Consider the following 27029-nt stretch of genomic DNA (forward strand, 5'->3'; position numbering starts at 1 on the left):
AACATGATACCTTGGACCAAAAAAAACGGGGCAGGGGTACAGTTCTATAGCTCCTCTACTAATGGGCTGACTGACGAAATTTAACTTGCGTTTTTCATGCCTCTAAAGAGCAACTTACGATGCATAGTTGCATTTATATATAGCATCGTTGTAACATAGGTATTTTGACATAAAATCGGACTTTTTCAGAAGTGACATACCGAGTTTTCACATATTTCGATTCTACGACTCAAACTAGTGTCTAAATATTGAATTTTATAAAATTTCGTAAGAAACTTACCGTGAAATTTAAAAACACATCTTAGCACACTTTTTTCAGCTCGTGCTAAGAATAACTCACGTGGCGAAATCCCCCCCCCCTTCAATGGTGGACTCTAGTCGTTTATAGGCACTGAGTACAATTACGGCCCGGAATCGATGGTCACTTTATTGTGAAGACACCTAATAGGTGGGCTACCGTTGCCTTCTATGAAGGAACAGAAAATTGCATCCATACTATGATTCCAGCCCAGGCCCTTCAATACAGCAGTTTGTTAGGCAGCCGCCATAGTATTAAAAGTAGCACCGGGGTGATGACAGCAGGAAAAATAAATCCATAAACAAGTCGAGCACAAGAAGGGTTATCACGTCTAGCGACGGTGCCCGCTAGACGGGACTTTTCTGAAAAATGTGATTCTGGTAGCATTGGTTTACACGGGAGGATTCCTATAAGACATAGCTTCTCTGGAAACGAAGTCCCGCCTAGGTACGGAAACGATGTCCTGGCTACGCAGGATATTTTGAAACTTCACCGAAAATGTTCCGTCTGTAGCTGTGTCCCGCGTAGATCAAGACCAATCAGACGAAAGTCCTGCTTCTGAAGGATCACGCGATCCCAATCTGAGCGATAACCGATAACTGTTTGGAGTTAAAGTCTGTTTAGTAAGTGAAAATGCTAACCTAGCTACGTAGGTTTCGTGGAAACGTGCGGGTCCTGAAAAACGTCCCTTTCGACGGGGCATATGTGATAGGGACTTAAAACGTTGAAGCAGTTGTTCGTCAATCAGCAATCAGTGATGTACAGATCTCAATTGTTCGAAAGACGTGTGAGTGCACGCGGGAGCAACAGTCAGAACTTTCCCTCTGGGTGGGGCATCATCGTTCATTCTTTCAAATAATTTTAACAAAGCGCGTAAGCAAGATTTGACGTTTTTATCATTTATAAGAAATTTGTCAAATTTCAAAAAACGCCAATATATAAATTCACATATATCTTGGGAAATTTTGAATAAAAAAAGAAAACTAATTTTTTGGAAGGTATGGCAAGACATTACATCCAATTTAAGATGACGGCAAAAATTTTATAGGTTATAATTCAAAAATGCTTTTGCAAAATTTATAAAACTTATTAAAAATGCGAATTAAAAAATAAATCAGAAAATATTGTGAATTTGATTTGGATTGGACCTAAATTTCGAACTGTGAAAGATGGAATCAAATAAGTTTAACAAAAAAAAAAAAGATATTAATAAATATATACGAAATTAAATTAACATTGAGAAGAAACGTTAGATAAAGAACATAAAATACTATATATTAAAAAATTGCTCAAACTGTAATTATAAACAATTAAAAAAAACTTGCTGTGATATAATTTTTATCATTAATTAATGCCAGCAGGAAAGTTTTGCTAGAAAAATTTAATTACTTCAAGATTTCGCGGCGCACTTTTTTTTCACTTTTATCGTCTGTTCACAAGGTTTACAAAAACCATTTTCCACAGTAAGTATTTCAACAATCTGTCTTTCTCTAAACCATGAAAATCGTGTACTGAAAAAAAAATAACAACTTCTTTGAGGTGTTAAAAAATTTCTGACAGTAAAAAAAACATGCATTTATAACTTTGTGTTCAAGTGAAACATCTTCTTTCGCTTCTTTATAGAATTATGATGAATTATTGCATCGTTCATCGTTACTTGATAGAGGTCAATGCTACCAATCCACTTTCAATAAAGATAAGATTAAGAACTGCAGCGTTAGAAAATGAGTAGTTCTTGAATGTATAATAACTGACAGCAGATCTAAGCAAATGTAACATAATTTTAAAAGGACGGGGGAGGGGTGGGACTTAAAGATTAAAAAAAAAAATACCGCCCTCCGCTTTAAAGACAACAAAATTTTATTTCATTTATTAGACCAAAGGTATGTTAACCCAGAAGGGCTATTAGTCTCGAAACGGTATTTTACGTCAAATCACTATAAATGGTTGTACCACTTTTGAAATTGTCCCCCCTCCAAATATTATCGCTTTGTATTATTTTTTTAAAGAAATTAAATAATAAACAATCTGCATGAATGTATATACGTTTCTCGCATTCTGAAAATCAACAATACCTAGAGCATTCAAATTTTGAATAACGCAGTCCTCCACCGGAATTTGAGCACCTGGAAGTCCAAATCTTGAATATTTTGAATATGTTTTATTATCTATTTCATATTTTGTAAAACTTTAACGAATTTTTGATGAAGAAACTCGACAATTTCAAAGAACACTGTACGGAATAAAACATTTATATCTGTCTATCGGAATTTCTAAAGATATGCTGCTTTTAAATATCTTTAGTCCAAACGGGTTTAGCCCAAATGCTCTCGAAACGTGTGTGTATGTGTACATGGAAAAAAATGCCCCTTTGGGCGTAATAGAAAATTCAATATTTTATCTTTATATAAATATATATATATATTTTTTACTTATCGATATAAAAAGGTTATTAATGAAATGAAAGTAATGTCATCAGATAACGGAAAAAAGCGAAAAAAATTCAGATTCTATGAAACTGGAAAATTTTCCAAAGTACTACTGACTAGTAGCTGCTCGAGTTCAAAATTCTAATAGCTCCACCAGTTATAAAGTTTTATATTTTGAAGTTCTCAAAACAATATAGATTTTTAGCTTCTATCTAACACGAAGGTTTCGCTAAATTGACTAAACTTAAGAAGACTTTGATAAATGTCAGAAAGTTATGTTTGCTGCACAGGCCTACAAGGCCAAAAACAAAATTACCTCTTACTCTACTGCAGCAACTTTCAAGCTACAAAATATAATATAGCATATCCGTATAGTTCATTTAGTTTATTTAATTATGCCAAAGTACTCGAGGCCTATCTAAGGGCAATTGGCCTGTATACACATTAGTCATAAGAGAAACCAAGAAAACGCCCATGTAGGCAGCCCGTTCGCTGTCAGTGTCCATCAACTTTACCGCTCAGAGCTGCTGGTGGGCTTGAAATTTTGAGATATTTTCTAGGTCGTGTCTTGGAGATCAAGAACAGGCCCTTTTGTAAATAGGGATAAATAACACGTAATTTGTAAACCGAATTAGATTAATGCGAGCGAGAAGATAAACCAAACTAAACAATTCCGTGCCGAAATATGGAATATATGGAATTAGAAAAATCGTATCAATTATAATACTGCTGCACATTTTCATAATTCTAAACTGGATTTATTGGAAGTTTAATGCATTTTAAATTATGTCATGTAACAACAGTCGACTCCCGATCAGTCGGGGTGATACCGAGGGTGATGCGCACAGTTAATTTAAAGTCACCATTAATCCAAGGCCAGCTCAAAAATACGCAAAAAAAAAAAAAAAAAAAAAAAAAAGTAATAGAATTAAAAGAAAAATACTTTTAACAATTTACATGTATTTTAACGGGAATGGGGCCCACCAGCGGCCGAGCGGTAAAGTCGCTGAACACTGGTAGTTCGGACCGAGGTTCGAATCCCGCGAACGGGCTGGCTGCATGGGTTTTTTCGTAGTTTTCCCCATGTGTAACGTGTATACGAGCCAGTTTCCCTTAGAAAGTCCTCCACGGAGGCATCCCTCCCCTTAGGCAGATAGCCCTCTTCGAGGCTTTGCCGTAATTAAATAACCTAACCTTTAACGGGAATGCTTAGCAAGGAAAATAGGTTCATTTGGTAGCATAAAATAAATCCATATTTTACTGCAAACGAATACACTGTAAATAACGAAAAAACAGACATAGTTGGGAAATGAAGAAACAAACTTTTAAATGGCACTAAAGAAAAATATTTACAACATTACTTCAACGATGTCACTGAATTCAAATGCGAGTGAAATTTTTTAATTTTATGGATTTGGCAGACATAATTTGCATTCACTGCTATTATAACAAGCTCTGTACCCCCCGAAGACAGTTTTATTATTATTATTATTATTAATAATAATTTATTTTACTGCTAATAGTTTGCCAGTCGTCCTGCGATAATAAATAACCTTATTTTAGACAGAATCTTATTAATCCATCCCCCCTTCGGGATAATCGATAGCTGAAAGTACATTATTAAAGAAATAAAGATTTTTGTTATCAATACTGAGTATAATTTCAGTTATTACTAAACAATATTACACTTATAACTTGAAAGGTAAATTAGCGGTCTTACATCAAGTGAAATAGCAACACTCTAGAAACTTATTTGGGAAGTCATTTGGAAAAAAAAAAAAACCTATGTTTAAAAATACGAACGTTTTAACCACCAAAGACACTTTTAATATCAAAATCTTTAACTATTTATATAATTAAAGAGACCAATCTACGCAAATCAGAAGTTAGATAAAACTTTTAATACTTAAGTTATAAATGTATTTTATAATACCTAATTACAAATAAATAAACTTACAGAATTTCGGAAATATATGACACAGTTTTTATTTGCAGTGTACATTTTTACGCGTCTTTCTTCGCATATACACTCGTCATTATAAAGATGATCAAATTATAATATAAATGTGGCAGTCCTGGACTCTCGTTCGCAGATGCTGCTTGGACTGCTGCTGTTTGTTCGTGATGCCATCTATTAACTCAGATGAGTAAGCGCTGCTCTGAGTGTTCCAGTGTTCTTTAAGTCGATACGTAATTTCGGGGTACTGTCGTGAGTCTGTTCCGTAGCAGTTAAACACCTCACCGCTATCGCATAAGTGCAACTTTACGATAATTTCGGATATTTGAAATGTTTCGTGTTGCCAGTGTCTGATAGGCTCTCGGGATCGCAACGCATTCACGAATGGTCGTCGTGATTGAGGACGGTTAGACGTTTATTTGCCACAAAAACCGAACCACAATCAAACTCCAAAGTGACTTACCATCCTCAAGGCCAGGACGGCCTCTTATCTCCACCTTTGTCATCTTTTCTAAGACAGCAGAGCGAGCGGAACTGCCATAACGGAATCTCTTGATTATTCAAGTCCCGGTTAATCGATGTTCTGCATTATACGGCAGAACTTTTACATGTAATAAGTACAATACTTTTCTATTGCTTAACTATACCCTAGCCGGAATTCGAACCACTCATCTTCCACTTGCTAGCTAGGCATGCTAACCACAACAGCATGGACAGAGGAATGTGATAATTCCTTACATTATGCCCTTTTAAAGGATGACTTGGGAGAGGCACAAAACCCAGTCGACTAAATAAATACATATGGTGGGAATTATTGATCATCATATTTTAGTTTGGGCGCCACTATAGAGATTTATTACACTTTTCAGACCAGGAAACTATTAAATTATTTAAATTAAATTCATAGTAATTGCAATAATATATTGATTATTGAATAAATAAAGTACTTTATCGAAATATAAAGAGGAACGTTAAAACTTATTCTACTCATTAGCTGGTAAAAATACTACATCCATGTTTTTAATCTAAAAGCCAGGCTTCCGTTTTATTCAAGTTTTCAATTATTCCACATTATACCGGCTAATCAAGAACGGAGCATTATTCAATTTATTTTAAGTACCGAAATTTTCCATTTTTATGTAATCCACAGGCAATAAAAATCAAAATCGTTCTCGACATGTATTCCATAATTTTATAATTCTTAAAGAAAACATTCTTCCGCTTTCCTCCAAATCACTCTAAAATAGATCAGGATCGTGTTGCCAGCAAATCATGTCAAACTTCTTATTAACGCATCCACCACCGTACGTTGCGGGCTAATGGGGAGGATGAAGGTAAAGACTCTCCAGTTAACTTAATTATATTTCGCTCTCAAATTGCAAATGGGTCGCTAATGATATTCAGATGAAGGATCACCCATGGAGGACTGTTGCAGTTAATTTGTCGCTAAAGCCGCATCTTTGCAAGACAGCCATTTTTGGAAGAATAAATATTTTCTTCTTCAAACGCTTCTTCACGGACGCCATTAGGACATATTTAGAACGCGGAAGAAAGAGAGCGAATATAATTTCAATGAAGGTTTTATGTCATGTGTTTCTTTTATGAATGTCCCCATTTTTAGAGTTTGTAACTCTGCAGTTTGAAATTTGTAGAAATTGCTGCTTGACAATACATATTCCAAACTATTTAATCGATAATGCTAATTCCTTCTCGAATACAGAGTTTCAGAACTATTTTTTTAAACAAATTCTAGCAAACCTCCATACAGTGTAAAACAAAGAGATCTTAATATGCTTCCTCTAAAATATCGTCTGCTTGCGGACAGAATTTTCTATGCAGTTAATAGTTTTCTTTGATTCAGTGAATATCTATTAGCAAAGAATAGCGATAAAGTTTCGCTGTGAAGCGGGAAAAATAGGTAAATGTTTCGAACAAATAACGACTCCAGACGAAACTTGGTGCTTTGTGTATGATTCTCAGATAAACATTTCACTGTTGCGAAAATAATATTAAAAAAAAATAGATACTCATTATCAAAACTAGGTAGATCTACGAAATCGAACGTACAGCAAGTTTCAATATAATCAACGTCAACTTTTGAATTTTAAATAGTATCTCAAAAGAACTTTCATTATTTTAAAGAATATGCATGTAAATACAGTGAACTATTTCGTGGAGAATTCCTCATTAAGACGACCATCTGGAATTGTAAGCGATCGTCTTATACAGGGTTTATTCTTAGATAAATATATTTTGTAATGCAGATATTTTTCTTAGCAATGCTACGAGTAATTATTTCTATCTTTAATGTCAAAAACAGTTACCACGGTTTTATCTTGAAAAAAAAAAAAAAAAAAAAAACCCTTCATACGAAATGTTGATGTTCTAAAAGGTTCGGATAAACAGCGTTCTGGTGCATATTTTTCATCAGCGTTGTTCATCCTTAAGTAAATTTGTATATTTATCTTCCACGGGGTGAAGATTTTGAAATTGTTTCAAAAGCGTATAAGGTATTTGTTCCCGCCTTTCTACATGCTTTCGTACTGTAACGGAAGCACACTCGACGCGTATTCGAGAAGTCTAGATTCGAGTCCAGCTTACTTTTTTTTTAACGAATGACTCTGCTGTGTCACCCGAACTAAAACGTGGTGGATGATGATTCTTCCACCAGGATTTGGCGACTGGGTCCCCCAATCCCCGGTCGCCCTATAAAAGGTAGTTTATATACTTTACCTTATATACCTTATATACCTTACCTAAAAACTACCTTATATACTTTATAAAAGGTAGTATATAAGGTAGTTTCTCTCTCTTACAAGAATGCCCTGAGATGTCTTTCCCTTTACAAAATGAACGCATATTTCGAATATAGGCCATAAAATTAAAATAATAATGTGTGATATTATTGTGATAATATATGCAGTTCTACCATAGTAATAAGTGTTAAACAACAAAAAGGGATAACTGATACAAACAGCGAGAAGGAAACATTCGGTTTTCAAAGCACGAAAAGGAAAGAATATTAAAATTAGTGAACATAATATGAGGTGTGATTAAATTATTCTTTTATAGCAACCACTACACGACTCATCGTATTTTATAATACTCGGAAGATTTTCAAAGAGTTCTGACGACAGTAAAATATATCGCTGCCAAAGTTCAGACCGATTTGTAGAAGGAAAGGCTATGAGACGTGACACAAATATTAAACTGAATTGTGATAAGAAAACCATTCTGTCAAGTCTATAAACTGAGCACAGTCGTTTTAGTTATCCTGCCCCATTAATCTAGCGATATATATGCATTGCACAACATCCACAGAAACAACTTCTAGATTCGTTTCAGCGTTACAAAGATGCATTATGACCACAAGAAACGTTAAAATATAAACTAGAATTTCAGGTTTCGTTCTTATCAAGAGTGTAATGCAATCATGACCTACTGGGCAAACACATAATATTTGAACCAGTGATTACTAGCGGCAATTCGACTTTACAATACTTTTGCTAGATGTAATCATTAAATTTTGACTAACGAATATGTCCTTGTCAGATTTATTCGAGACTTAAAAATCAGTCTGGAGAGCTCTAAATTTAGATTACATGGTTGAAGCAGGTATTTTTAAAGAAGACCAGATGAAAGTTGAAATTGAATCACACATCGGAGAAAAGTCAGAGAAATTGGCAGAGGGAAAGCATTAATTGAAATTCATTGCATAGTTAGCAAAATGAACGAGAGATGGATTCCACCTCTTTTAATGCTAGAATACAAAGGAAGAAGATTAATTTCTGCAGCGTTATGAAAAGGTTGACAAATTTTTAGACTCTAGAGCATGGCTTGGACAAATGCTTTTAACCACGGGCTAAAAAAACGCTTTTCAACCACGGCCAAATGCTTTTAACCATGGGCATGTTAAGTGCCCGTGCTCATAAGGTCGTCGCAAGGTACAATTGTGCTTGTGTGACTATCTTTGGCGGTTCTTCTAGCATTTGCCAGGACGAGGTGAGAAGAGGGGAACACCCCGCTTTCGTAGAAAGTTTTTAAAAAATAGTTTTTAAAATAGCAATTGACGCACTTAATTTCATACGTTTTATTTTAAGATGGTGAGTACGAGGTTAAGATGACTCTGCATGAGAATATTCACCAATGGAGTTCCGCAACTTACTAAGTTACTACTTCTGTTCTCACTGCGATCGTTTGGCTTATTTAGTTATGGCAAAAAGCACTCGAGGGCTATCTGCCTATGAGAAGTGGTTGCCTTCGCGGAGGACGTTTTATGGGAAACTGGTTCGTATATGCGTTACACATAGGGAAACCCAAGAAAAGGTCCATGCAGCCAGCCTGTTCGTCGGGATTCGAACCCTGTATCAAACTACAAGTGTTCAGCGGCTTTACCGCTCGGGAGATAGTGGGCCGATGCCAACCAAACTAATATAACTTGCGTCAAAATAACAAGGACAAAATCACAGCTATTCCTTCCGTTGTTTAAGTTATCCGTACGCACTAACCACTCGTAAATGCCCGATTGCTCGAATAATGCCGGATAATCTAGTAATTGTTTTCCAAATTTGGCGAGTTTAATCAGCAAAGATTCCCCTCCCCCTTTTCTGGGTGTACGATGAAACTCGAACTGAGCTTCCCATGACAACTGCCTTCCTTTCTTCAGCTCGGGGGGTAATTGATTATTTTATTGCTTTTCTTAGAAAGAGAGTATTGCTGGGCTATTGCTAATGCCAATTCGGAGCTTCGCCAGAATTTACATATATGTACTGTTTCATCTTAAAATAATTTAATAAATTAAAAATTTACGACTAAAATTTCTTTTCCCTAAGTTCTCTTTTCTGATAAGTCTTCTTCAAAAATACTCATATTTAATTGCTTAAGTTCTGAATTAAAGCTGCTAGAAATGGTAGAACTATATTCTTTAGTGGATGCACATACTTTCTACAATACCTAATGTATTGTAGTATATATGCGCATATACACTGCAACAATAGATGTGCACCGATGATTCTCATTTTGATAATTGACGTACAAAATTGGGTAGGAAAGGAACGAAAATGCACAGGTTCGTTGCACACAATTTCATAACGGGGCAGGAATAAGCAATTAAGAGAACCGCATTCTACCCGGGGGCCAGCTTTCGCCCACCCCTGCAATAATCCGTAATACAGCGTAGATGGATTATTCCCCTCTACAATTTAAATAAACAAGAATGAAATCGCAAGAAAATTCAAGTCTAATGAACAGATTATTAATACTGTACAAAGATGTGCAATGTAGTCGAAAGACCCTTTTCCCTTCTGGAATTACGAAAGCTCTTGAAAGATGGAGCCGTCTATCTCGCAACTGGTCCTTAAATCCGTCCGCCGAGGAAAATGCTTCAAAACTCGGACGAAGCTGGTGAAAGTCGTTCTGTCACTTGTAAGGTAACCAAGGCCTAAGGCACCCAATGGTGCACCCCTTGCCTGTTGGCCACAATAAAATTCGTGGAGTTGATCAGATGTTATACTATCAGAGAAGTGAGACAAGTCACAAACAACATCACACAATTAATTTCTAAGTCTCTTCATAACCTTAGAAATTTGACAACAGATGTCATCTCTACCACAGTTTAAAGCTTTCAAACTTATTCATTCTCTGCTTTAAAATAATTGTACATATCTAGCGAATCTACTTGCACTTTGAGTATATTCTTCTTATTCTTAAGCCTCAGATTCGAATAAAAATAGAGGAAAATACGTTTTGATATTAAAACTACCAGCAGAAAAATTGTTTGACTTCCTTCAACAATTAGTTAAAAGTACTTAACAAATTCCTAGCAGCTTGATACCAGCCATCCTCCCATCCAAAGCTGAAAGACACGTAGATTTTATCTACTTATTTCTGCCGTTTCTTCAAGCATTAAATGTGATGGGTAGACATCCATAAAGAAATCATCATTATTATATACTCAGAACACTAAAGACTACAAATGCTTTAGAAAAGGAGACATGCTATGCTTCCCTACAGATCTTCAAAGAACCCCGTTGCGATATACATATTCAATGAATTTTGGCTTAGCTGTAGGTCCTCGTCAAGCTGATTCAAATTAGCTTCAAAACAGCAGCTGCCTCATAAACATCTGAAACGAAATCAGCTCATATACCATTAATCTAAACCTAAAGTAAGCAGATTTTTCCGAACCATTCTCGGCCAAGACAATTTCGGCAACAGAAGGAGCAAAGAAGTATTTTGGAATATTAGTCGCATTATTTCAGAGAATTAATGCACTTATAAGGTATTTTTTCCTTCTTTCCGCATGACTTTGTGGTGTAACTGGAAGCATACTCGACGCGTTATTCGAGAGGTCCAGGGATCGAATCTCGGTGAGGGCATTGCCCATTTTTAGTCCAAAGGGGCTTTGTCCCTGAAGGACTATTGTTTTCGTTTGGCGACTTTGCGTTGCTTCACTATTAAATGTCCGTTTCACTTTTCAAACTGTTGCCACCGAATGTTAGAGCTTTGCATTATATTTGAAGAAATTAAATGATGAAAAATGATGCCTAAATGTATGTATATTTCTCGCATTGTGATAAAACAACGGTACATAGAGCCATCGAATTTTGTACGAACGTAATCCTCCTACGAATAGGGGCACGTGGAAGACCAAATTTGAAATTTGAATTTGTTTTATTATCGATTTCATATTTTGTAAATCCTCAACGAATGTTTGATTAACAAACTCAAGGATTTCAAAGCGAGCCATGGCAACGTTGTACAGAAAGAACATTTTTATCTCCAGCGCGTGAGACTGCGTGAAGGAAATTCTAAAGATATGCTCAGTTTAAAACTATTTTGCAATATTGCTCTTAAACTGAGTTTTATGGTTTAAGTTTTTTTTTTTTTTTTTTTTTTTAGTTGCTCACTTGTAACAATGAAATTAATCGAACTATTAGATTTCAAACAATTTCCATCTTCCATGAAACTGGTCGCCTCACAGGATATGACTGTCGATAATGTTCAAAATCACTGTTCATTTATGTTCCTATAAATATTATCCACTTTGAAAGGTTATCGCCATGAAAGGCTTCGCTATACTTATTAGTGAAATTAAAGATATACGGTGAGCTGTTGCAATTTTTCCAATAAGCAGACTTCAGCTACACATTTGAAAGAATTATATTTGTTCTGATTAGACCTTGTTCCGTTCCGCTAATTTCTGATTTATACTCGGAAAACTACTTAATTTTTCAATTTATTAGGCCAAAGGAGTTCACTATAAACGGCGTAACACTTTTTAAATTGTTGCCACAAACATTATTGTCCTATATTACGTTTAAAGAAATTAAATAGTGAAGAATCTGCATGAATGTATGTATGTTTCTCGCATTCTGAAAAAACAATAAAACAATAATACCTACAGCCATCAAATTCTGAATAACACAGTCCTCCACCGGAATATGGGCACCTGGAAGTCCAAATCTTGAATATGTGCGAATATTTCGAATATGTTTTATTACCTAATTCATATTTTGGTAAACTTTAAAGAATTTTTAATGAAGAAAGTCGACGATTTCAAAGCGAGCAGTGATAATACACTATACGGAATAAAACATTTTTATCTGTAGTGCGCGAGCCTGTCTATCGGAATTTCTAAAGGTATGCTGTTTTTAAATAAGCTTTCTCATCCGCAGAAATTTTTAAACGGATCACTGTTACAAACATTTTGTCGACATATGGCTATCTCATAACATATTATTAAATAAAATAGTAAAAAAAATATATAAAATCTGAATCTGAATTTCATATTTAAAATTTTTTTTACTATTTTATTTAATAATATGTTATGAGATAACCATATGTTTAACGTTTTCTGTGTTACCTTTTTTATTGAATATTATGTTCTTCGCACTTAAACCATAAAATTCAGTTCAACAGCAATATCGCAAAATAATTTTAAAATGAGCTTATTTTTAGAATTTCCGATACACAGTCTTCATTGTTCGCTTTCAAATCGTTGAGTTTGTTAATTCAATATTTCTTAAAAGTTTTACAAAATATGAAATCGATAATAAAACAAATTTCAAATTCGGGCTTCCAGATGGCTTCCCATATTAGATATACATAGCTTCTATATTAGATGGCTTCCCATATTATGTTATTCAAAATCTGATGGCTCTAGGTACCGCTGTTTTATCACACTGCGAGAAACATACATATATTTAAGCAGATTCTTCATTATTTAATTTCTTTAAATATAATGCAGGGCTCTAATGTTCGGTGGCAACAATTTGAAAAGTGAACCGACACTTCAACGCAAAATGCAAAACGAAATTAACAGTCCTTTATTGAAAACTGCCCCTTTGGATTAAAAAACAAATCAAAAATCCCATTTTAAGTTCTCTGATTAACATTACTACACAAGTGAACCAAACGAAAACGAGAAAATTCATACTAAAAATACTTTGCCAGATTGTCCAGACTAATTGAAATGCTCATATTTAGTTAACAAATCACATTAAAAAAAAAGGGCGTAAATTCCATTTTTAATTTGCCATTTAAACTTTCACTTCCGCGGTGGCAAAGGATAATTTCCGGTTTGTCGTCTCTCAGAAAAACTGGTATGTCTCCACTTCTAATAAACATATCAAGTTGTTTTTGATAGCTAAGAGTGTGGCCTTTAAAAACGTGAAATAAAAAACATTTCAGTTTTTTTTTGCCCAAATCGGCCTTTTGAACGAGGTCAGTTAGCTTAGAAGAATTAAATGAAGTACATAATAAAAAAATCTAATCTTGTGGTTCATTTTGTAAACATAATTTGATAAATATATTTCAGAAACAGTTCAAATTTCAATTAATAGTTTACGTTTTAATCGCTGAATAACTGATGGATATCCTGAGTTGCTTGCGCCGCGCAGCAGTTTTACACCATAACATGAGTTGCTGGAGACATCCAGGATTGGTTAGTACTAATAAGTTATCTATTCCAGAACTATAAAGATGGTTTGAGAGTTAAGTCTCCAAAGGTTTCCAGAAAGTGCGCGCCACTGATTTGAAAACTCTGGAAGATTGGCCCAACAAAACCCAGTGTAGTACTCCACGACGTGATTTCCATAATCCAGTGAGTGCTAGTGAACTGCAAGAGTTGCGTTCTTCGTTTAATGAATACTTTGGACGTCAGTAAAATTAATCTTTCTGAAGTTTTGAGTTAAAATATTTAAAATATATTTAACAGATTCGACGGTTTCAAAAACAAGGAAAAAATGAGATTTGAGGTTTTGAATCTCAATTCCTTCTTCAAGATTACAGAGATTCGAATGTCCCATCCCTAGTTAACAATTTTATATTACAATCTATAAATGAATAAAGTCCTTTCAATTTTCTTACTATTTCTTTACTCCGTGAAATAATATTTGAAACTGTCCTACAAGAACTAGTCCTTTGTGTTCAGAATTCGGTTACAATTTGAAGCAAGAATCTCGTCTTCAGCCGTTTTCTTATTTTAGGTACGCTACGTATGATTATTCGTTTGCTTAATTTGAATATAATAATAAACAAACAGGGTAAAATATTGCTAAAACAACTAGAAAGTGGCAAAGAGACACAGAAGAACTAAGGTGATACAGAATTCTTGATTATCCGTTTGCGAATTATTCGTGCAATATTCCCCAAAACCTGAGTTGGTAAAGTAAAATAAGTACTCGCTTAGGACATAAAAGAAAGACGGCATCAAAAATGGTATTGAGACGCAGGAAACGGGCCACCATACAAATTTGCCACTGCAGGTTTTATAATGAGATAGATAGATGTACGTTTCAAATAAATCAAGACTGAGAGAGAAAGAATGGGGTAAGTGTATGTGGGTCTACTAAAATCTTTGAAGTTCTCAAGGGCCTCTAAAACTTTTAGTCTGACCCTGCATGAAACGTTTACTAGACTTATATCGAAGAAGCTGAAAAACCTTTTGAAAGAAGCTAACGATTTTTTGATGCCGTGAATCATACATCTAAATCATAAAATAAAGCTTAACGCTTATACATGGCTGACAGAAACTGATCCCTTTTATCTGAAAGTGGAAGGATTTGCCGATGAAGCTATAATAGCGATCAGCCACGTTGAAATTATTTTTGGCGTTAAATCGTTTGTAAATAAAAACGAGGGAAATTTAGACGTATGGATTAGGAAGGTAAGAAAGAACAATGCACGCGATATGATTTTTTCTTGACCAAAACGTTCTGGATGCAGCGTCCGAAAAACAGCCCGTAGGAAACAGCGATGCGAAAATTATGATGAATGTGGAATAAAAATGAAGGCCATGGTATGGCATATGGCAATGGAATATATAAGCAAACTTTGCTAACATGACTTCAGTTTATAAGTTATTTCGCCCGCCTTCTTAGCGTGCCTTCGTGGTGTAGTGGCGCGTATTCGAAAGGTCCCCTAATTCCCTGTCGCCCTTTGAAAGGAGGAGTATATAACGTATTTCTCCCGCCTTTTTAGCATGCCTTCGTGGTATAGTGGTCAGCACGCTCGACGCGTATTCGAGAGGTCCGTGGTTCGCGTCTTGGAGAGGGCATGGTTCATTTTCCATCTCTTCTGCTTTCGAAATAACCTAATGTCTCTAACAGTTATATAAGCGAAGATCATATAACTGAATGAATGGAATTCAAGTAGAATGATATAAGTGATATGGCCCATCGGTGGCATGAAGACCGCTGAACACTGATAGTTCGATCCGATTTCAAATATCGTATATGGGCTGGCTGTATAGAATTGGTATAGTTTTCGCATGCATAACGTTAATACGAGGAATTTCCTTTAGAAAGACTTCTATAAATGTATTCTTCTAAATGCATACATGCTTTGTGTCTACAATTTGAATTTGTCTAAATAAATTAACTTCCACCTCCTTGCAAGAAACTCTCACACCAAAAACCATGTATCGAGATAGTAATAGAAATTATCCGATTTCAGTTTTTATGTTCATTGTCATACAAAAATGATTTACGTGGAAGTGTGTTGACCAATGCTAAAGCCTTGAAATACTGTTGGTTCGCCTTGAGTTCTTTAGGCTACACGAGTTTATTGTGATTTTCCTTGTACGTTATAAGGTATTTTCTCCCTCCTTTTTGCATGCCTCCGTGGTGTAACGGTAGCACACTCGGAGCGTATTCGAGAGGTCTAAGTTTGAGTCCCGTCCAGGGCACTGCACATTTTTCATATCTCCTCCTTCAAAAAACATTATTGACTCTACAGCGTAACGTACACCAAGGTCACTTTATTATTATTTATTACCTGCTTCAACACTACACGGGAAGAGAAGGATGCCCCCTGGAGGACTTCTTAAGGAAAACTGGCGTGTATCCATGTTATTGCACGGGGAAACGACACGAGAACGCCCATGCAGCCAGCCCGTCACTGGTACTGGAACACACGACTGAACTGCCCCCCAGTGCTCAGTTTTACCGCTCGGACACCAGTGGGCTATCAGCCGCTTTAACCTTAGAAAGTTTCTACAAAGCTATTCTTCCCCCACCCTAGGCAGATACCGTATTTATGCGAATCTAATGCGCATCCCCATTTTAAAACTTTAAATAATAAAAAAATTGTTTGTCGGCGAATGTAATGCGCATCAATGATATAAGGAATTTATTGAATCTTATTTTATACAACAATGGATTTGTATATAAACTATCAATTAATGGTATGATAATTTTATTTAAATTTAGATACCATATTTTATACAACAATGGATTTATACATAAAGTAGCAGAACATAGAATTAACCTATTAGTGGGCTTTTGTCATGTGAAACAATCATTGTTAATTAGCATTACCGTATATACGGTACCTATCGTAAAATATGAACATGAAATAAATCGTAACATTTCAATCTAGCTAACAGTTTCTACAATCAGTGATTAATAGTAAACGTCTTTATTCACTAATGTTTTCATCACTGGAATCCTCGCAGCTCTTTTCGTCCAAAGCAGATTCATTTCTTCTTTCCTCATCATCGTCATCGTCATCCTCGGCGTTCCAAAGCACGTCATCATCACTGCCATTCAATGAATTTGAACAGCATTTCTTGAAAGATTTCACAATCATTGGTGCTTTGATGCTTTTCCAGGCAGCAGAAACCCAGTGTGCAACAATGTGCGGTGCAGCACGCTTAATTTTTCCTGTCGGGGGTCAATACAAGGTTTGGCTCACAAAACCATTTTTCGTACTCCGCCTAAACGTACCCCTTAAAAGGTTTATTTATACTAACGTCCAGGGGTTGTAACACAGATGTAACCCCTCCAGGAATGATAACAAGATCACTGCCTAGGCTGTGCATCTTCTTTTTTACGTCGTCGGTGAGATGACCACGAAATGCGTCCAGACAAAGCATTGATGGTGGATTAGAGAGCCCACCGGGACGGCGTTTCCATACATTTGAGCCAATCAAGCATTAATGATTCCGTCATCCACCCCTTCTCTTGGTTTCGAATCAGGACATCATCTGGGAACAGCTTTTCATTCTTAGGGGTTTTAGGACATGTTTTCCGTTTGAAGATTAAGAAAGGGGGAAGTTTGCACCCATCTGCTGTTATTGCCAGCATCACTGTTACGCGTTGTTTTTCACATCCCGAAGTTTTGATGATAACTTCCTTAGTCCCCTTATCCGTAATGGTGTAGTTACGAGGCATATCAAACCAAATTGCCGTCTCGTCAGCGTTGCCAATTTACCCCATTGAAAAATTCTTTTCCTTCCGAAGTGTGATGACATACCGCTGAAATGTTAGTAGTTTTCCCTCAAAATCTGCAGGAAGCTTTTGGCATATTGTTGTACGGCGTCTTAGAGATAAACCCATCCGCTTCATAAACCGATCCACCCATCCACGGCTAGCCTTAAACTCTTGTTTCGGTATTCCAAGAACTTCAGCCTCCTCTTTTGCTTTATTTCTTATGGTGTCACTAGTCACAGGTTGTCCATTCTTCCTCCTTTCACGTACAAATTCCAAAACTTTTTCTTCAATTTTAGGGTGTCTTCCTTTGCGAGGGCCAGTGAATTTCTTTCTACTAGCTTTAGTTGCAAACAGTGCCAATTTCTGTTGCCGCCACAAGCGAACATTGCTCTCAGCTACGTTGAACTCTCTCCCTGTCTTTCTATTGCCATTTTTTTTTTCAGCATAAAGAATTACTTTACGTTTGAAAGTAGCGTCATATGACATTCTTCTCTGTTTGCCCTCCATTTCGTGACTACGTACTCTGCAGTTTGTATCCTCTATGCAATAATGTATCAACGATAAATGTAACGGTAAACGTAGTCTAGAAATTTGGTTGACGTCATCGGCGAACTTTGCACTCGAATCTAATGCGCCATCGAATCTAATGCGCACCCCAATTTTGAATACTACATTTGGCCAAAAACGATGCGCATTAGATTCGCGTAAATACGGTAGTTCTTGTCAGCTTTATCGTACTCACGTAAACAAAAACACAGCTCGCCATATTTCTAAAAGCTTTAGGAATTTCAAAATGATTCTGGGGACAGGAAAAAGGAAAGAAAGAAGCCCCCCCCCAAAAAAAGAAATATCCCAAGCTTTTTTCGTTGAAAGAAAAACTAAAGAATGTATATAAATTTTATTATTATTTCAGTTACACTCTTAACAGCATATACTGCCTGTTGGTGATTTAACGCCCCGAAAATTTATTTTTTCCGATATTTGTGCATTAATCATAATTTTACGCTGTCGTTTTCACATTAGCCGTATCTGCAGATTTTCTGTTGATATCTATGCATTAATAAGCACACATTTAGCGTAGTGGTCAAACTGGTCAAGTGAAACAACCTTTCTTTTCCTTCTGCATTCTCAATTCCTTTCTAAAAGACCTGACTACAAGCTTAGAAAAGCAAGGTAAATAATTCTGCGCCAGTAAATTCGCTGTTGAATATGTCTCTTTATTTTTCAGACCTTTTGCTTTTAACTAAACAATAAAAAGAAGTTATTCTGAATCGGTCCTTTCCTTTGAACACTATAAAAAGTTGCAACTTTTTCACAGACAGAGCACTATTCACCCGCACTACCGAGACCGCATTCGCAAAATTCTACACCTTATTTTAAGAAATTCTTTATAACTGGAAATATATGTTTGCGATCAACAGATAAAGTAACTATTTTGGAATATCTTTTAGCGAATTCCGCAACTATTTAAGTGAATTTATAGCAGAAACAAACGAGATGCCTTTTCATTATACGTTGCTCTAAACCGGAAATAAATACTAGGTAACTAAGGCTTAGTGACGGTACTTTGTTGCAAAAAGAAAATGCTGAAAGCACGGGGAAATTCATATTAATTAACGAAAGGAAATTTCCCTATTTGTGGGGGAAATGATGGTTACACATGTAATATTCTACAATGCAAATGCTCTTCTGGTAATAGCTGAAGTCACGCATCTTACCCGCGTCAACGGATATTTTTATAAAAGGAAGACGATTTTAGTTCGTGTATTTTGTACAAAACATGTGGGGAAGTTAAGTCTAAACTTTAAGTTAAAAATGAATCAGATTATGTAAAACTAGCACTGGTAATTAATTCTCTTTGTTGCAGTTCACTTAAACCCAAAGGATGAAGGTAGTTTTACTTCAAAAGGGGCTGAAAGTCTCGAAATGCAAATTTGCGTTGGTTCACTATAAACGTTGTATCACTTTTTAAACTGTTGCCACCAAATATTATCGCCTGTGTTATTTTTACAGAAATTAATAATGAAGAATCTGCATGAATGTATGTATGTACGTTCCTCACATTGTTAAAAAACGATGGTATCCAAGGCCATCAAATTTTGAACAGCGTAGTCCTCCCCCCGAACACGTGAACCTGAAAGCCCGAAATTTGAATTTCATATTTTATGGAACCTAAATTTTTTAATTATCAAACACAACGATTTGTAAGCCAGCAGTGGCAATATTGTTCGAAATGGAATATTTTATCTCCAGCGTGTGAAACTGTTGCCATTCGGAAAAACGTAAGATCCTATGAAGTACTTATTTATCTTATTTATCTTTTAGTTTTAATTTTACACTTGGCTGTATGAAAGCAGTGTGTTGCTGCGGCCAAAAATAAAATACTTATATCTTCCGAGCGTCATCGTGTTCCTATTCGGTGGAGCATTCAAATATAATCTGAAAGGATACTGAGTAATCAACTAAGCGATTTAAAAGCAATAAACACAGTTTTTATAAATATTTTTCTACTTTTTAATGTGATTAATTTAAATAAACATGTATTAAAATCATGAGAAATATTAATCATTTTTACGAAATTACCCTAGCTGGACTCATTCAAATCATCATATACTTTTTCAGTTTTTAAAGGACTAATATAGCGAATACAAAAAATATGTATGGTAACCTCTAACACTCTGTCGGGAATTCTCAAGATATGCTGTTTTTTAAATATTTTCTGGTTTTGCTGTTGAATTGAATTTTAAATGACATAAGTGCGAAGAACACGATATTTAATAAATAAAGTTAACACATAAAGTGTTAAAAATAAAAAATAAAAAAAAAAGAAATATGTCAGCCATCTTACTTAGAAAACTGAACATTAATGTGATAAACTTTAAAAAAAAAAAAAAAAAAAAAAAAAAACCACCCTTAAACTTTCAGATTTTGCTTTAACGTTTTGTGTGTCACCATTATATATTAAATATCATGTTCTTCGCTCGTAAACCAGAAAATGCCACTCGGAAAAATGAGGACGAAAATTATCGTTTTTCGAGTTTTTAATTAATATCTCCGATCTTAGCTACTTTTATTTGGAAAAAAGTGGACGTTGACCTTTTCCAGGACCCAGAAAAGAATCGTAGAAAGTTTGGTGACGATAGCTAAAGTAGTGACTGAGTTATTAGAGGACAAACACACAGACTTTCTTCTTTATATGTATATAGATCATAAAGAACTTTCAAATTCTGGCATCTAAGAGAAATTCCTTATTTCCTCTAATCTTATATAATGTCCCATGATCACCGTAGTTCATGTCGTGGTATCCTATAACCTATTCATTATCTGGTGGCATTTTAACATCACTCACTGAATGGTTGATCTCATGAAACTTTCCAAGTTCACGTGCAGCTAACAGAACTACAAGCCTCTTGCAGGACGTTATTAATGGCGAATGTGTAAGAATATTTCTTATGGCCAGCATATAGTTTCGAAACAAAGCGTTTTGTAACAGGTACAAAGATGATTTGTATATGTTTCTCGTGTTTAAAACACGTATGCAACTAAAGCTCGAGATTTGCAAACGGGTCCCGTGTTAAAATCCCTACAGGCCTCTTTCTTTTCAGCCTTAGATAACTGTCTTATCAATTTTGGTATTTCGGAAAAATCTGATCATGTTATCCAAGTCTTAAGAATTCAGCCTTGCCAGACATTCAATGAGGCTGTCTACAATCATACCAAATTGCTGACAAGTTTAAAACACATCAGATAATGATTTTTCAAGGAAGTTCTGTTTCCAACACGGATATTCTATTGTAGTTGCACAAAATGGTATTTAAAAAATATTTTTACTGCAGAATACAAAACTAAGAGAACACATATTAAGCGACTCACTGTCCCAAGAGAAATGAAAAAAAAATTCAAAGAAATTTGTTGTTGATAATTTTAACATACAAATGAACTGAAATGAAGAAAATAGTTGCTGCACATGAATGATTATACGAAAATATTTTCACAACATACATCAAAATTCATCGGAAACTTTACAGTAATACAAAAGGCGAGTAAACTTTTCCAATTTCATTCTCCATAGTATGTGTAAATCAAACTGAATATTGTTTCTTATTTATATACACATATACTAACTGATTTTTTACAATAAGATAACATTACCCTATTTGGAAGAGAAGAAAAAATTGAAAATGGAAACAATATTAGCTAGACTATGATCGTGAAAATAAAAAATATCTTCGAATAGAAGAATGTTGTAAAACGTGAAATGGTGGTCCAACACTATTCTTTATCTAAAATATTCCTCAATACTGAAAGCAAACGGCAAATAAAGAATAGTTTTTCCTAGTTCTACTTCCACATTTCTAATTGAAAAATGTACTGCATATGCAGTTATAGTCACGACTACAGGTGTATTTAAATTATTTCCGAATTCTCCATACCGAGGGTGTTAACATATTTTTTGAAAGATTTCGATAAAGGATTACAAAGTTTAAATATTATGCAATAAAAATTTCTGGCAGCAGAACGTATGATTTGAAATGGGAAACATCGCTAAATGTCGTTTGCTACCTTGGAATTATTCTTCACTCAAAACGTAGGATATAAATAAGCTGTCGATCGAAGGATATACTTTTGCCATTTAATAAAATAAGAAATATTCTTATATCGCAATTCAAAAACTTCTGAGATGGTGATGATGATGAGAACATATGATATTAATATTTCTCAGAACAAAATAAAAATTTTAATCGAAAAGTGAAATGTCGTCAATCGTTATTTTTACATGGAAAGACCTCTAATCCAAATAAATATTCGAAAAAAGTACGTACTATTTCTAGCATTTCAAAAGTAAGTTTCTATTTACTTTTTTGTATCTTTACAAATATATCTTATTTTTTACTGGTCATGTACGAAAAAAATTAATAAATTTAAAAAATAAATAAATAAATAATCTGAAAGGTTTCAGATTTTAAATTACATCCAAAGGGGTGTTTTTTTTAACGTTTTGTGTGTTACCTTTATTTATTAAATATCATGTTCTTCGTACTCAAACTATAAAATTCAGTTCAACAGAAATATCGCAAATTAATTTTAAAATGAGCATATCTATACAGAGACATCTTGTTTCCGATACAGAGTGTTGCGGCGCTGGATATAATTTTTATTTCTTATAGTGTTGCCATTGCTCGCTTTGAAATCGTTTAGTTTTTTTAATCAAAAATTCGTTGAAGTGTTACAAAATATGAAATCGATAATAACACAAATTTCAAATTCAAATCAGGGCTTCTACATGCCCATATTCTATGAAAGATTACGTTATTTAAATTCTAATCTCTCTAGGTACCGTTGTTTTATCACAATGTGAAAAACATACATACATTTATGCAGATTCTTCATTATTTAATTTATTTAAATATAAAACAGGACAACAATATATGATCGCAACGATTTGAAAAGTGATACAGCCTTTAAAATTTTCGACGCAAAATGCCAAAACGAAATTATTAGTCCTTCAGGGCAAATTGTCCCTTTGGACTAAAAAAAGAGAATAGGTTTTCATTATTTATTCTCAAGTTATGTTTCACTTGAGACATTTTTCAGTATTGGTTTATTTTAAAAGGAAGTTATATGATCGTTTATTCAACATATTTTTTTATATTTATTAATTTATTATTTTTTTTATATTCATTTATTTAATATCAAATTATTTTAAATAAATGTCATGCTCAAAGTTTAATATTATGCGGTCAATACGTTTGAATTACAAAGTGTAGCCTTCAGAAATTTCTTGCTGAAACGAATAAACAAATATAAATTGAAATATGAATATATTCAAATAAATAATAAAATTTGATAAAATACATAAAATAAATATAAACTGCATTTTTTGCAATTTATATTACTGTTATTATTAATATATGTAATAATATCATTAATATTACTATTAATATATGTTTTGATAAACATTCAGTAAATAAAATTTAAATTTTAGTTTCGTTAAAAAAATTGTTTTCTTAAAATCATTTTCATTTTGGTTACTTAAAACGAAAAGAGAGAGAGAATATCAGATGATTTATAAAATTAGGTCATCTAATGAGCGTCAAATGGATCACGTCATGAAAATACTGTAAAATTTACATGGACTGGACAATATTAATTTCCGAACAAAATTTTCACGGACGATACCTAGCTGATAACAAATTATTCAATAAAATATTACATTTAGAAAGGTATGAAATATCAGAAAAGTCTGAATACAGCACTAGAATAGATAGCGAGGGTTTTCGTATAAGCAGCATAATTAAGTTTCGATCAAATCTGTAATAACTGAACTCTGTTTATGGGCAAGAACTGTAGAAACATAGTGAATTTTCAACAATAAATGTAGCTGAAACCTCTCGTAGCGTTTACCTCTAAAAGAAGACAGTATTTCTAAGAAATAAATAAAACACTGGCGTAGACCGTTACCGAAAGTCAAATTTTCTAAGGCGACCAGCTTTACAGAAGACCAAAATCATTAGTGTGATGTCTGTTTGCCTGTAAAACATGTCAGCAAACGATAAACCTCAAGAATATTAGTTGTTAGAATTAATAAGATATGCTTCAAAGTAGCGTTAGTTTCCCCTCCTTTCCATTCGCTGAAACTATCTTGTTAAGCACACGATTTGGAAATGTCTGATAATTTTATGCGGGATAATTTTAATCTTATAATGCTCTCCTCGATGCCATCTCTGTTCTTAAACATAAGCTACAATTTATAGGTTGAAGGCAAGGCCGGCAAATATGAATCATATTGGTAAATTAGGCATATTAGGTAAACTCCGTCTCCAGATGGAATTCCAAAAGAAAATACCCCGGGGGGAGTATTTTGAGTAACTTAATTAATGTATTTTGAGTGCCGTAAAGACACTATATGCTTACAAACATCTAAGTCTTCTCTGGGATTCGAACGCCGGCCCTTCGTTACGACAGTCGACGTCACTAACTTCTATACACGTCGTGTGCTTCGTTGTCTTCGATTAAACAAACAAGCAAGCATTTTGAATAAAGTATGCGTTGTGTATGAAAAAGAGCGACGCCAGAACCGGCGTGAACAGCACGCATCAGAAGAATTTGGGAGCGATAAAATTTGTTTTGGCAATTAGAATCCCCTGAGAATGCACCACGGGAAGGACCCATGTATCTACTGTATTTTTGCCATAAATCGGTGAAAGAAATTTTATTTACAAAAAGAATTCTTTACGAAAGCACAGCCGGTTAAACAGGTAAGGTTTTATCCGGTTATACAGGATGCCGGATAAAAGGTATTCCCAAAACCCAGGTGAAAGTATCCCAACACATTTATATGGAAACACTGATACACACTTTTTTTAAAGTTCTTTAAATTTTTGAGCGTCTTCACGTTATAAATAATTACGTTATTATCTCACAATACAATAATATATTATTCACAATTTGAATAAGCCATGCAACTCGTAATGTATCATTACGGTTTAGCAATATACTTATAAATGCAGGGACTAATCGCAGGAATTTGATCCGAGAATACAATAATGTTCTTAAGAAGTCACAAATCAAACCGCTCTCTCACAAAAGCCATACATAACATTAAAATTATTCTAAGATGTGAAATACTTCTCAGTGTTCAAGCGGTCAAACTACCGAACACGGGTAGTGTAACCCGGGTTCAAATACCGGGAAATAGGGCGGATGCATTGAAATTTTCGAGAGTTTCCCCGATGACTATCAGCAAATTTCCCTCATATAATCCTCCACGAAGGCCTCTCATCCTTTGATAGCCATAGCATATAATAAAACCCATAATATAAACAATCTAATGTAGTAATGTAAAAATGCCTTCATAAGTAAGTTACGTTTTAATATCTCCACACCTACGCGGCAGTAAAGTCTTACTATCTTTAGTGCTTGGAGTTCAGTATGAAAAGAAAAATATAAATGTCTTCCTGACTAGCACTTTCATTAAAACAAAAGAAGACTGAAAACACGAAGAATCACTGGCGTGAGGGAGTTAGATCAATATCCTGGAAACCAGGAAACAATTTCTTCAAAAGCAAAAATCGGAAATTTCGTGAATTTCACACATATTGTGATTATCATAGAATTTCTAATAATAAAAATAACACAATATTCTTCAAAAATATCACGCATATTTAGTCACAACTGTAACAGAAAATACAAACAACACTGAGCGAAAAAAATGTGATCTAATCACTACGATCAGGCTCATCTGAGTGATCAATCTAGCAGCACTATTCCAGTTCAAAAGAAATGCACCGCTTGAATTAATTAATAATTTGTTATTCATTAATCACTTTATCCTTTAAATTTTAATGTATAAATATATATTATGATTTACAGTTAATTGTTTCCAAGCTCTGATATGGCACAACTAATTTACATACGATTAAGAGAACCAGGACTGCATAAAAAGTTACCTGTTATTATGATCTCCCATGCACAGATGATGAACAAAATCCTTGACAGCCAGCGCAATATCTTTAGTCCTGGCGCTAAATTCATATTTAAATTTTCTTTGTCCCACACAACAACACACCTACCCACTGTGATGAAATCATCATAAGCTAAGTTCCAAAGGCATAATAATCCAAGCGGCGATCTTCTCACCCAGAGTTTCTCACACTACAGATCAGTCCAGGTCGGCATTCTACTATCTTCTGCTTCAGAGGAACCGTTAACCCCGCGCTCAAGCCGCCCGAATGTCTGGCAGGGTTTCTGGCCTCTCTTGGCGAAGATCCTTGGTTGCCTCGGCGCCCGTTTTCTGGATGCGCGCCAAGAGAAGTTTTTCGCGGGTCGCCAATGGATTTAAAGTTCAAGTTCTGGGTCGGTAGGCTGCTCTAATTTTTTTTTTTTTTTTTTTTGCGGTGACAGGAGAACATGATGCATCAGCGTTTTGAAGTTGAGATAACATAGTTAGACCAACATTGTAATTACTGCATGTAATTAAGCGGCGTTTTGATGAGGTGTCTGATTCCTCAGCGTCATGAAAGAGAAATATTGTTTTCGGGACTGTTCTTTGGGATTATCTGCTCATCCAGAAGTAACCTCGGATATTTTAGGAAAAAAGAAAAAGAAAGGAAAGGCTTATCAGAATCGGATAACTGTCAAACAAAAAAACAGCTGAAGTGAAGCAGAAATATGAAATTTAAGCATAAACTGAAAAAAAGAAAAGGGGGAAAAAAGACGTCAATGATAGCAAACCATCAAAAACTAAGCAAGTAATATAATTTTTTTTATTCCTACTTAGTTCAGCAAAGAAAAATTTAACTGATTTTAATTTTTTTAATTCGCATTAAATAAATTTAAATAGATTTGAATGATTCATTAAAGAATTTATGAATTGATTATGAAATTAATCAATTCATTAATTTAATGAATCAATAAAATCAATGACATCATTTTATTGACTTTAATATGCATTTTATTGCTTTTATTGACTTTAATACGTGAAGAAACTGTATTAACATGAAGTATCATCCACTGCAAGTTTAAAAAAATGTATTTGAACTTGAATGGATGAATAAAAAGTATTTTATTAACGACTGAATTTTGAACAACATATAAGGAAAGTGTGAGCTAATACTAGAAATTTAAAAAGA

The 27029-nt window shown here is 34.5% G+C and overlaps 1 protein-coding gene across 8 annotated transcripts in view; it reads right to left on the minus strand.

Annotated features, from left to right (window-relative positions):
- LOC118189934 (neogenin-like) overlaps positions 1-26139 on the minus strand; it is a 482712-nt gene extending 456573 nt beyond the window's left edge. For 5 of the 8 annotated variants that reach the window (XM_085807362.1, XM_085807356.1, XM_085807346.1 and 2 more), the window contains exon 1: positions 25848-26138. In XM_085807362.1, the coding sequence (XP_085663488.1) occupies positions 25848-25932 (85 nt within the window). In that variant the 5' untranslated portion in view covers positions 25933-26138. Of the gene's footprint in view, positions 1-25847 lie in introns of all 8 variants that reach the window. The other 3 variants (XM_085807353.1, XM_085807342.1, XM_085807380.1) reach the window with 2 other exon arrangements.
- Between the last annotated feature and the right edge of the window lie 890 nt (positions 26140-27029).

This window comes from Stegodyphus dumicola, chromosome 1 (assembly GCF_044657685.1).
Source record: "Stegodyphus dumicola isolate Sdum_Otavi_A_Nest chromosome 1, ASM4465768v1".
In the NCBI taxonomy this organism is placed as follows: Eukaryota; Metazoa; Arthropoda; class Arachnida; order Araneae; family Eresidae; genus Stegodyphus; species Stegodyphus dumicola.